Source organism: Phoenix dactylifera, chromosome 1 (assembly GCF_051530095.1).
Source record: "Phoenix dactylifera cultivar Ajwa chromosome 1, Ajwa_hap1_PhDact_Kaust_v1.1, whole genome shotgun sequence".
NCBI classification, from domain to species: Eukaryota; Viridiplantae; Streptophyta; class Magnoliopsida; order Arecales; family Arecaceae; genus Phoenix; species Phoenix dactylifera.
The window spans coordinates 47,075,851-47,088,667 of record NC_143190.1 but is presented as its reverse complement, the minus strand read 5'-3'; the positions used below and the strand labels follow the sequence as shown (position 1 = coordinate 47,088,667).

At 39.8% G+C, this 12,817-nt stretch overlaps 2 protein-coding genes across 3 annotated transcripts in view; both read right to left on the bottom strand.

Moving 5' to 3' along the window:
* The window catches only part of LOC103705642 (2-oxoglutarate and iron-dependent oxygenase domain-containing protein CP2-like), a 113,402-nt gene that overhangs the window by 60,127 nt on the left and 40,458 nt on the right, over nt 1-12,817 (bottom strand). The window lies entirely within an intron of this gene.
* On the bottom strand, nt 367-10,154 carry LOC103723914 (uncharacterized). 2 transcript variants are annotated; one of them, XM_039125659.2, is made up of 4 exons: nt 9,765-10,154; nt 3,941-4,136; nt 1,160-1,193; nt 367-672 (listed from the first exon to the last, which is right to left on the bottom strand). In XM_039125659.2, exons 1-4 carry the CDS (start codon nt 9,878-9,880, stop codon nt 614-616), a joined length of 405 nt encoding a protein of 134 aa, XP_038981587.1. In that variant the 5' UTR covers nt 9,881-10,154; the 3' UTR covers nt 367-613. The 2 variants fall into 2 exon arrangements, with proteins under 2 accessions (XP_038981587.1, XP_038981588.1); XM_039125660.2 differs by having other exon boundaries at nt 1,160-1,179; nt 9,765-10,146.

Sequence of the window (12,817 nt, the reverse complement as noted above, 5' to 3'; positions counted from 1 at the left end):
TCTTGTAAGTCATCCTTATTTCACTGGATGGGAAAAATTAATTTTCCTGATACCATTGCTCATGGTGGGAGGGAGGGAGAACTTGCAAAATCATACTTTCAACAGTACCATGCCAATAACAACTTTTATTTCCAGTTTTTAGGTGTTTTGGACTGAGTAATTATATCTCTTAAATAGTTATTCTAAAAAGTAGGCAATTACTTGAGCTAGTTAGCAACTCCTACATTGCCAACTTATGGAACCGATAATCAAGTCACCGTAAATTTCAATCATCGAGGTCTTCTTTCAACAAGAATAACATCTAGAACCGATAATCAAGTCACCGTAAATTTCAATCATCAAGGGCTGCTTTCAACAAGAATAACATCTAGCAACAGTCTTCTCTAATTTATAAATAAATTAACAGGTTTAATTCAACAGAGGATAGAAAATGAGGACTTTGCTGCAATCCTCGTCTTAGAGTAAAATAAGAAAGATGACATTACTTATATCAAGCAAACAAGCCAGAGGGTTTCTCCTCATCAAGTGCCTGCTAAATAGCGATAACGATAGCTTTCAGCAGGAATGCATTTTGATTAGCCATTTAATGAATACCATCCGTTCTGCATCACCTTCAGGTAATAATCAAACGCTCCCCTTGCTCAGAATATGTGAACAATGTCATAAGCAAACCTGAGTACGTTAAAGATCTTGCAACTGAAAGGCTGAAGTATTGTATCTATCATGTCATTAAATTTGTACGTATCATGTCATTATACAGTTACATGAGACAGCATGGATGGGAGGACAGCTGGGTTTCTCCAAGGAACAAGTCGGTCAAGCAGATGAGAAATGCTAACACAACTCTCAGACACAAGATACACAGAAATGTGTAACCTTCCTATTGCTCCTCAAACAACAAGTAACAGCTAGAAAAGGAGCAATAGAAGTGCTACACATTGGTTTTGACCTTTTTCTCAGTTGTCAGTGGTACCCTAGCACTGTTCTGTAAGGAATTATTAATCAAGGGGGTACATGAGACAACTGAGGATAACCTGATTTTGAAGGAAATTACTGAATAAATGGTAGTGGGAAATATAAATCCAACAAAACAAGCCAGTAAAAAATGTGTAAAAGATGCAATTATGAGCATAAAGTTTCTACCCTGATTAGAGGATACGTCCAGAACAGCACGAACGACTGCAAGCATAAAACTAACATAATATTAGAGACAACGTTTAGTAGTATCAAGCAAAAAAAAGTAAGGCTGAGATACAAACATGGCAAACATTAATATGAACAAAAGCTAGCTGGAAATAAAAATGATCAAGCACAAACTAGTTGATTCTTTTAAAAGACTCATTTAATCAACATTTTTTCAGATAGGACTCTAGAAAAGTCCTTTCACATATTATAACCTCACCATTTCAGAGTCATTTTATACTTAATTCAAATCAGAATATACCCCTTTGTATACTAATCTTGACAACGGGATACCTGCCATCTATATCAGTATTCATTATACAGATTTTGAACTGTCATTTAAATTTCCAAATTCAAAGTGGTTCCATTCGAGCTAATTCATATTAGCAGTAATTCTAAGTATTCTAACATCATATTCAAAATTATCTAACATTCAACCTGAATTTCCCAAGATCCTTCAATTCGATCCCAGATTTATGCTGTAAAGCATGAATTCAGTGTTCTTAAAGAAACTGATCAAACAAAGGACGAGTCTCTACTTATGCTTTTCAAAAATACATAATTTTTGCGAGCAGCTTTTCAAGAAATTAAGAAAAAAATGGGTGGCAGGGATCATGACCATCATAGCTATGCAATGGTCGCCCTTACACATCGATTTCTTGCTGTTCTTGGCTCGATGTACATAAATCCTTCCTCCACAAAGTTCCCAGTAGCAAAGAATCTGGATCCTCACTGGATCGGGATTGGACTGGAGAGGTCCAATCTCTAAATCACAGCCATCCATCTGTTGCAGAAAGGCCATGATTGAAAGGGCCCCATGCAGTGCATGGGCCAGCAGGCTGCATGATGCCCCATGGGGCACTCTCCATCTCCAACCTCCTCTTCTTTAACCCTAAAGAATTAATCAACAATTTCCTTCTCTGAAGACAAATTAGGGCTTCCAAGGAGAAAATGGGGGCTACAGAGATAATATGAGATTTGTGTGTGTGTGTGTGTGTGTGTGTGAGAGAGAGAGAGAGAGAGAGAGAGAGAGAGGCTTACTGGAAGTGGCAGAAGGGTGGTGGTCATATGGATCTTGGGGAAAATCACTACCGACAGTTGGGATGAATGGGATAGAACAGAAAGTTTGCTGCTTCAACAACTTAGATGTGGAGAACTGGTACTAAGGCCAAGGGCATCCAAAGAAACCCCATTGGATCTAGATGACCACTATTTGCTATCTCCAGTTTTCTTTCTTCTCGAACCAAATACTTGGAGAGATGTTTGAATTTGATTCTTGTGTATGCGTCCATGCAATACTGGTTATTAGCTGTACTCTTCCCAAACTATGGATAGCAAGCAATAAGATCAGTTGCAACCTTAATCTAATACTCTCTTTGGGTCCTGTCTTACATTGTAGGCCATCCTTAGGCGGTCTGGAATCACAACCTCTACTTACAAGGGGAAAGAGAAAAAGACAACCTAACCTCAAGACTTTTAACCATACATAACCTAGTTTTGATGGACTTATCAGTTTCTGTTCAACACACCAAAATCGGTCGAAACTATACTAAAATTTGAGTTTCAGCTAAAATTGGCCAAAACTGCAGAACTCGAGCAATAAAAAACACTCCAAACAAACTTTAGACCGCATTATCAAAATAGGTACAAAGATTATATAGAAATCTGATACATTCTCTTAAATTTTAACATTTAATACAGATTATTTGTTCCACACACTATAACCCCTTTTTTCCCTAAACCAAAAGATCCTCAAATGACAAAGAATACATTTTTTATCTCCATATTTTCTACCTCTATTTTTAGCTTACTGCCTGAATTTGTTCTTGCAATGAAGAGGGATGAACCTTTTCTAACGGTTTGAAGAATTCATCCTTTTAGTAGGCCTTAGTTGTGTAATAGGGGGCACATAAAGCCAAGAAAATTGTGTTTTACAAATAAGCGTGGCTATCCACTTATCAGGGCAAAGTAGTCATTTGTCCATAATAAAGGTCAAATAATTAGTTTTCCAAGAACGGTTGTCAAGTTATCGGACCATAGACCGTAGCTCATATATGTGGGTGAGCTTGTGCATTCTGATATATCAAGTGGAGAAACCAGTAAATCAAGTGGAGAAACAAGGTGATAGTACAAGTTGTTGGTGCTTGTGTTGCCTTTATGGCATGGCATAGTGTAACAGAGTCCCGCAAGACATCCAAGTCTAATTAAAACATCATTCAGAAATTCATATTAGATAGCAGTAAATCCCACAGAAAGATTTGTCTATCAGGTTGTAGAACAAGGGAAGTACTTATTGGTATTTTCATAGATGTGTTCTGCGGGTTACATTTCTAATTTCAAATTCTAAATACATTGTTGCCCAGCTGCAGACCTAAAGCCAATAAAAAGCTTTACTGGAGTCAAACCATCAACTGTATTAAGCTACCAACAAAAGTTTGGAGTTCCTATTAGGCTAAGAGGTCGCAAGCAAAAAGACATGATATCATAAACTCCTAGGAAATGGCATATGATATTGCATTCATGTATTAGGCAGATGGAAGAAATTATAATTTATCAAGCAATAAGACTTAAACATGATCCATCAGGAAGATATCAGGCACATGTTTTGGCGTAGTTATTAGATTTGCTTAAAAGACAATTGGCTAGGAAAAATATGACAGTTCATGTATTATAAAAGCAATTATAAACTTGCATTCTTAGCTATATTATAAACTGAGGAACTCCACAAGTAGCCAATATAAATGAGTTAGAATCATACCATGAGGCCACCCAGAAATCCATCAATTACAATTCTGTTCCAACAATCAAAGTATTTGTGGGTCGAAAATTTTGCCTTCGCTGCAAATCCCAAAGAAGCGGTTGCCATAATTAAGAAATAAAGAACAAAGCCCATCAAGCCAGTAAATCCCCAAATTCCAGCAACCACTCCGCCAATGATAGACAAGAAGGTACGACTGCAGAGACAGAAGTGAATTGTTCAATTTTCTGTTAGATGGTGTCTCGTGCCTTTTAGGAAGCAAAATAGCGAACCCAATCCCAGTTTTTGATGGACAAGGGATCTAACTGCTATATCAGCTTGAACTTAACAATAATCTTATTTTGAAGTACACCAACCTTTACTCTTACTCATATAAAGCAATAAGGTAAATTTACAAGAAACAACTCGCAAAATTTTCATATAATTTAAATGAAAAATGAATAAAAAATATGTCCAAGTTGTCACAGTAATCATTATTAGTTTCTTGCCCAGAGCATTCTAAACATAAACTTACACATTTCACATCACTGCACAAAATGGATGCCATGCTCAACAGAAACCCAAAAAAATGTTTTCCATTTCACCCATGGAAGTTTGCACTTAAATTTCTAAGAACATCATTATGGCAAATTTTTAGTCCTTCACTTCTGTTTCTTGAATAAAAAATGACTTTTTTATTTGGTAGACTCTCCAATATACTTTTATCATTTGCATCTACTAGATCTATGACATTCCAGGAAAAAATCTTCATCAGCTCCAGAGATTTTTCCCACTATCCATTACATTATTTCTCCTCCCTGCTCTCCAAAGTTGTGTGGTTATTTTTCCTGTTTCTTCCAAATGTTCTGATGCAAACCATAGCTTGAATACCTTGCCCCTATTCTCTCCTCGCTAAACCACTCCAAATCTAAAATTATCAAAGTCATCCCCTACTTGATCATATGGATGGGAAGATCTACTTATGCAATTTTTCAAGAAAGAGTCGTCTCATTTCCTTACTTCTTCGTTCTTTCGAATTCATTCACTTCGACGGCTGGTTCTGAACACCGCGTCACCTACTTTCTTACTTACTAATCGTTGTTACCACCCCTACTAAACTCCCATAGCACCGAATAAAACCTCTCTTAGAAAGTAGGGGCGCGCTAGCTGCGAAGAAAACGCTTACACAATATAGATATAGGGGCGCGCTAGCCCTCTACTAGTAAAGACTTTTCCCTTTACTATGAAATTCAGGTTTTTGGAATTGATTTTGATCAACCGAGTACCGAGCAAAAATGACTTGCTTTACTAACAGCAGCATGGATATTGAATGAATGATTTAGGACCTAGAAACTAAAGACATGATCAGGTGCTAGTAGGATAGCTGGGTGCCTGGGCACTTGCTTGTCTTATTACTGTTACCTCTCCCTAATTGACTACAAAGTGTATGTGACAAACCAACTAGAAAGGCTAGTATTGTAGTACCTGATTCCCTCTGGCAACACTCATAGGACCAAAGAAAAGGAAAGTCTGCTGGTCAAAGGTCATGGGGTTTTGGAGTTTGGTTTATAAGCAATAGGTGCATGTCAAGGTTTGGAATGCACATAGTTTATTGGAGCTTCTTATCCCTTGGACATGGCTAGACAAGATCTCTGATCTAACATCAACCTTATGTTACCATTTTTGAAGCCAATCAGCATGAATTAAAAAAATTCAAAAAAGAGAAAATCTAATTCATAATTAGATATAAATAAATGGTAGTCTTGAGTGTTATACTTATTTTTAAAACAATAAGGAGTTAAATCAACAACCAATGGGCAAATTCTCAATTTCATAACTATTCAAAGACTAAATAAACATGAAATTAACCATGCTAAAAGAAAACAAAAGAAAAGAAAACACAGGTTCTGTTAATTCAACCCACAAACTATATAATTCTCTCACCTGCAACCAGGGACCAACCAAATAACCCCGTTCACTCTTGTAGTTGACCTTGGACATTTTTAATTTTTGGAAAAACATAAACATAGGCCTTTAAGCATTGCAGGAAATTGGGGGTACTAACTGAAAAAAATGATGAAGGCGCTCAAATCAATCCTCAAGCAATTCAAATTGTAATATGATTCCCATCACTGAAACTTCAATTTTTAGGGTCTATTTAATTGCCAAGTAAAGAATGGAAGAAAAGAAAATCCAAGGACAAAAGGATGCTGTAAGAAGTTTTAGATTTTTTTGATGCCTGATTGAGCTAACAAAATGGTATAGCAAGTTGAACAGTTAGTACTTGGGTAAGTTTGACCTAACCTACTTTCATTTGGCTTTTCTCAAGAGATAACAACCTAAAATGAAGAAAAAAAAATTATACCTTCTAGGAAAAACCTTAAACCTTCATTTTTCTCTTTATTTTCTCTCTTGAAATTTTCTTTTATTTGCCGAACAATTGAATAGAAGATTTTCCTTTAACTTTCTTTTGTTTTATTTTCTCAATAACCAAATAGAGTCGTAAGCACCATAACTCATGTGGTCACAAATTCAAGTTCAGGACATCTACTTGCCTAAAATTAATGTGTGTACATTTTGTAATGCCACTGAAAAAGCTACTCTGTATAACCCATAATTACATACTACCCCATAATGACTATTAAAGGCTTCTTGTAACAAAAATATGAAAATAAGGCCCTTCAAATAAATTGTCCCATATTAATTATAAAACAAAATCTAAAAGCCTGATCCCTCATCTATCATTTAGATAACATATTGAATATTCCATTATGCTACCACATTGATAGGGCTTACTATTTCCGTGCATCTTGCCCTTCCTCTCTTCATAAAACTACCGCATCCATTACCAAGATGAACCTTCAATGAAGGAATCTCAACAATAAACCAGGTGAGCAGTGGCCACAACCTTCCTCCATTGGAGGAGGTCCCAGGTTCAAGTCTTGAGAGGTTCATTCCGGTACTTGAGCTTGGTTATTTTCAGTAGGGTGGGCCTTTCTCCCCAATCCTGTCCTTCCTTTTCTCAGACAAACAAAAAAGAAGCCTCTCAACATACAACTAGTTATATCATCTGTTTGCGACATTTTTGGACATGATGCGTCATCTACAAATTACAGAAAATTCCTGATGCTCCTTGGAAGCATTCAAGAAGTTTTTAACTTAGAATTTATTCCTAGGGATAATTGTAACACCTTAATCAAACCTCGCATTCTTCCCTAAGCATGAAAAGAAATTAGTTTATTAGGCAATGCAACTTCATAGACCACCTACCTCCTATTTTATTATGCTTAATCTTCATCGACAGAACTACTCCTAAAAAGTTTAATTATGGGGATTTGAGATTGGTGTTGGGCCATCAAATGAACGAACAGGATCCAGATGAAGTATATAGTTCTGTTTTTAATACTTAAATTCTAAAAATATGATACGATTACAATAAGCTTATTCAATTAAGGAGGGTTGTTTTAAGTTCTGGATCCCACCTGTTTGCTACATACCCAAAAGAAAATTGAACTGTATTACTTATCTTATCCTCCAAATCAAAGAAAAGGGCATGACACATTATTTTATAGCAATTGCTAAAGAGGAGTTTGATTAAAGTCTTATGTAAGGTCATGCTTTCCTTCCATGGGATGAATTTTTAAGATTAGCTTTCTAAATCAGTTTTTAGGGGCAAATAAAAGTTTCAATGAATTTCAGAATATATAAAGAATATTTATAGAAGACTATCAGTTTCATTCTTCACGGATTCACGGAAAGGATTCTAATATTTATGAGATGCTAACAACCAATCCTTAACATACTGAAGCCCGTGATTAAAGTTCAAGATGGGATATGTGCCACCTCAATATATTTCATCACTCTCTAACTTTCTTGCTTCCATTTGGGCATAAAATTGAGATTTTACCGACTTGTAAAATGTAGAAGTACCCTGAATGGGAAATATTTAGGTTATCATAGTGCCGGTCACACTTACAAAAGCATTGATCAGCCTAGTGATAACAAAGGGCTCGTTTGGTTCGCGGGAAAAGAAGGGGGGAAAGTGTGGTCAACGGGAAAGTAATGAGATGCCTCTTGTTTGGTTGGAGTTTTCAAAGGAGAGAGAAGGGAAAGTGGTATTCCCATGGGAATGTGATTCCCACATTTCATGGGAAAGTCTTTCCCATGAGAAACATGGGAAAGTTACTTTCCCATGAGGCGGGAATCACTCCATTTTTACTTTTTCCCAAAAAGTCCCTTCAGCATTAAAGAAGCATTAAAGAGGCATTAAAAACCTAATTTTTATTAAGGGCATAATAGGAATTATATATAACTTTCCTAGGAAAGTGGATGGCCAACCAAACATAAGCACCTTGGAAATTTGTCACTTTTCCATTGTCAACCAAACATGCCAAAAGTACTTTCCTAGGCATCCTCTTCCTAGGAATTTGTTTCTCAGGAATCATATTTCTAGGAAGGAAAATGCTTCCCGCGAACCAAACGAGCCCAAATTGTGCATTAAATTACGGGGCAAGACCACATATGCAGGTAGATTACCTGTATCATTTTGCTAAAATGATGCCATGGTTGTTGTCCATTTGTATACAGATTTGCCAACTAAGTTTCTCTTTGCATTTCCTGCTCAAGGAGCTTGTACCTACGTTCTATCTCCTTGTCAAAGGACTAAGAAATCCTTTGTTTTAAATTCTATTTTATACAATGGTTTCTATTTTTTCAGGTCAATTGACCATTCGTGATGAGCTATTTAAAGAAATCTTTCGTTGTATGGCCTCTAAAGCTTCTGCGAATATATTTCCTTTGAGTTTTCACAGAGGAACCATTCTCAAAGACAAATTTTAAGCCTAAGCTTTTCCATGATGTGTGATCTACCTAATTCCTATCACAATGCTCACCTCTATACCTTTTCCCATAATATGACCCATCTACTATTTCCTACAGTCTGGTTTCTAAAATTCTCTCCAATCTTATTCTTCAACCATCTGTTCTCTTAAATCATTATTGTTTTATTAAGCCCCTAACCTTCACTTCATAGAACCAATTGATCCTAGAAACTTTCTAACTCGTCCTAATACTTGTTCTCTAACTATCCCCTAAAGCTTCATAGGAAGAAGCAAGCTGAAGAAAGGCACGAGAAAGAGTTGATACTCCCCTCTTCCACAATTAGGTGAAGACCAGGAGGGCCGTCCACCTCACGTCAACCTTCCACTTCCCTCCTCTCGATAGGTCCTAGGTGGGTGGACGAGTGCAACCCAGAACAGCCGGATGAGCCTCAGCCTCCAAACGCTCTGCCTAGATCTCGTATTTTCCACGTAGCTCGTCGGTCAAACCAATGATTCTCTTCTCAAAGTAATAGAGAGAGTTTTTTCCGGTATGTAGTGTAGTTCCGCGAGCTAGGAGCGCATCATCATTATAATGACCAAAAAGAAGACTCTGAAAATGTCCATTATTTACAGAAATATGAAACCCCTAAAAAGAGATAATGTTGGATCCATGTAACTAGTAAAAAGCAGTCTAGGTCCAAACGAGTAGATCGTAATTATATTACCTGAATTACAGGGGCTCCTAGGAGGCAAAATTAGCATAGACCAGTACACAGAGAGGAAAGCTTAAAAGTTTCAACCCTTGAGAGCATAGACTACATATTTTTTAGCGCACGCAGAGTAAAAGAACAAAACTCTTATAAGACAGCAGTGCACAAAGTTACACTCAGCAATCACTGCTAACGAGAACAAGGACGACTGGTACGTATCACGAATTAGCATGTGAAACTTGAATTTATAGAGGCAATATTCACTCGTGAAACATGGATCTATTTCTGAGTTGACGTTAGGGGTTGAGATTGGACCTGTAGTAGATGGATTTCATGTTGCTCTGTAGATTCTCGGCATTGAAGATGGGCATATCATCGCCATCTTCGCCGGATCTCTTCTCAGAAGCTCTCCCATCTTCATGCACCGCCATTGCCGCTTCCCTCTTCACCAGTATCAATTGGCAGGAGGAAAATCACAAGAAAAATAAAATAAAGAGAGACAAATATTTTTCCGAGGAAATCGAAGAGAGAATTGGGCAAGGGGCAAGGAATCAGGGCTAGGATCGGGGTTAGGGTTTTTGAAGTGTTCCTGCCTCGGTCCCAAAAATCGTCGCTCGCACTCGGGGTTCTCTCCCGTCCGGCTGCAACACTGAGATAAAGAGGAGGAAGGGCGGAGTCGCGGAGACCACCTGCGATTCCACGATGGAGCCCAACGGATCGAATTAGGGCCGGTTCTTGATCCGAGTCCGGTCCGTTAAATTGCAAAACCCGATCCGATAATCCAATGGCTCAGCAAGGGCCTGCGGAAGCTGCCATTGGCTGCACGGGAAAAATGACTTACAAGGCCTATTTGGATAGTTCTGCTTACATTCTCTTATTTTTTTTATTTTTTATTTTTTTTTTACTTTAACGGGTTAATCTTACAATACATGTATGAGTATACCTAATAAAATCAGAAAATACAATCTCACGAAGTGCCCGAGGCAACTCCCCCTCTCCTGACCACAGGGTACTTTCTGAATGGTTAGCACATAAGCAGCCACCCAATCGACAGCCCCGTTGGCCTCTCTAAATACATGCTTGGCCTGAAAGGCCCCACCATCCCTTGTCATCATCCAGATGTTCCGGAGCAAAAGGTGGTCCGAGCTCGCATCCCTCAATCCCACTGGATCCAACTGATCACTGTGGCCAAGTTACCCTCCAAGATGACCGAACTGGCCTGTAGTACTCACCTCGCATGTCGAAGGCACGCCCAGGCAGCCCTCAACTCCGCTCGAGAGATCGAAATGTCGAATAATTGATCAAATCTGAAATGACCTCTGTTTCATACTACTATCTCGACATAAAATCTCATGTTATAAAAAAAACAATAATGGCAACCGCCCGCTGCCACCACCCTGGAGTATAGATCTCGTATAACAAAACCCGCACCTCCTCTCGTGCCTCCATCCAAAACAAACCTGTCAAAGTTGACCTTGAGAAAACTTGAGGGTGGGGGCTCCCAGGTGAAAAACACCATCTGAAAAGCTGCCTGAGCAGAAAGGAAATCCCAGGTATCCCGAGCTATCAAAGGTCCATCAGAAAGAAAATTGTGACTAATCTCTGCCGCTTGCACCCGGGCGTGCTCCGCCATAAACCTCAATGACAACCTACGCTCACCAAAAGTACAAGCATTTCTTGCCAACCAAATTTGATACACTGGGCTCGTTTGGTTCGCGGGTAAAAAAGGGGGAAAAGTGTGGTCAACGGAAAAGTAATGGGATGTCTCTTATTTGGTTAGAGTTTTCAAAGGAGAGAGATGGAAAAGTTGCATTCCCATGGGAATATGATTCTCACATTTCATGGGAAAGTCTTTCTATGAGAAACATGGGAAAGTTACTTTCCCATGAGACGGAAATAACTCTATTTTTATTTTTTTCCAAAAAGGCCCTTCAGCATTAAAGAAGCATTAAAGACCTAATTTTTATTAAGGGTATAATAGGAATTATACATAACTTTCCTAGGAAAGTGGATGGTCAACCAAACATAAGCACTTTGGAAATCTGTCACTTTTCCATGATCAACCAAACATGCCAAAAGTACTTTCCTAGGTATTCTCTTCTTAGGAATCTGCTTCCTAGGAATCATATTCCTAGGAGGAAAAATACTTCCTGCAAACCAAATGAGCCCGCTATGTAAGTCACACTAACAGCCTCCTAGCGTGTCTGTGGACTACCCGACCACTGGCGAATCACCTGTAAGAACTGCATCCTCTGACTCCAGGCCTCCCGTGGAGTTCCTGCCCACTGTCATGTCAACCTCGCCCATGTGCATTAAAATAGCATGTGGTTCACCGTCTCATCAACACCACACCTCCCGCACTTGGGGGATCCTCAAACCATATATACTCAACACTACTCTCATTGGAAGGCATTCCCAAATCACCTTCCATAAAAAGAGTGCTGCCCTCGAGTAAAGCTCGAACCTCCAGATCCAAGTGCAGTCCAGCCCTAGCTCATGCTCTCGCTGGATAACACGGGAGAGATCCCCCAACCTAATGCTAGTCCTGCACGAGGTGCCCCAAACTCTAATATCTGGTCCCGCACAACCCAGGACCAAGAGGGACCGGACCCTCTCGGCAAGATGCGCCCTAAACAACTATCGTAGCCTGGTCTCATCCCACTCTGCCCCTCCTGGTACTAGGAAGTCGCACACCCGCCTTCCCTCTATTGCCACAGCATCAACCATGGTCGGCCACCTCTTCAAGGGAAGGGCATCTATCCATGGGTCGCCGGCCATGTCGATGCTCCGCCCATCACCTATCAGCCACCTAGTGTTTGCCGAAGCGGTGAGCAGGTACCTTCCGATCTCTTGTCACATGAAAGAAACTCTGTGACCACTGAGTGTCACCCCCTCTGAGCCCCCACGACCATATATGGCTACCATCACCTGGCTCCAACATAAATCAGACTGCATGCTAAGCAATGAGCACCTCACGCCTCTCTAGGAGCGACTGCACCCCCAGACCGCCCTCTTTGGGGGGAGGCAGACACTCTCCCGGGCCACCAAGTGCACCCCACGGCCCCCTCTATGTGACCCCCACAAGAAGCTCCGAAGAAGCCGCTCAATTCTCATCAGAACCGTCTTCGGTACCACTGTGTTGGCCATAAGATAGACTGGCATGGATCCCAGCACTGATCTGACCAGTGTCAACCTGCCCATCATGAAGAGAGAGGCCACTCTCCAACCCTCCAACCTGCTCTGGACGCGCTGTACCAAACCGAAGCACCTACCACCTGAAGTCTCTTGCCTGAGATGGGAACTCCCAAGTAGCTCCAGGTCTCCTCCTGCTCTGGCATCTACAATATTCTCCAGATCTCCTGTCTGAC

Coding starts and splice junctions, on each gene's coding strand:
- LOC103723914 (XM_039125659.2), bottom strand. CDS start 9,880: ATGGCGGTGCATGAAGATGGGAGAGCTTCTGAGAAGAGATCCGGCGAA. Junction 4,137..9,764: donor ATGAAATCCATCTACTACAG/GTCCAATCTCAA, acceptor CTGTCTCTGCAG/TCGTACCTTCTTGTCTATCA. Junction 1,194..3,940: donor GATTTCTGGGTGGCCTCATG/GTATGATTCTAA, acceptor ATATTATGTTAG/TTTTATGCTTGCAGTCGTTC.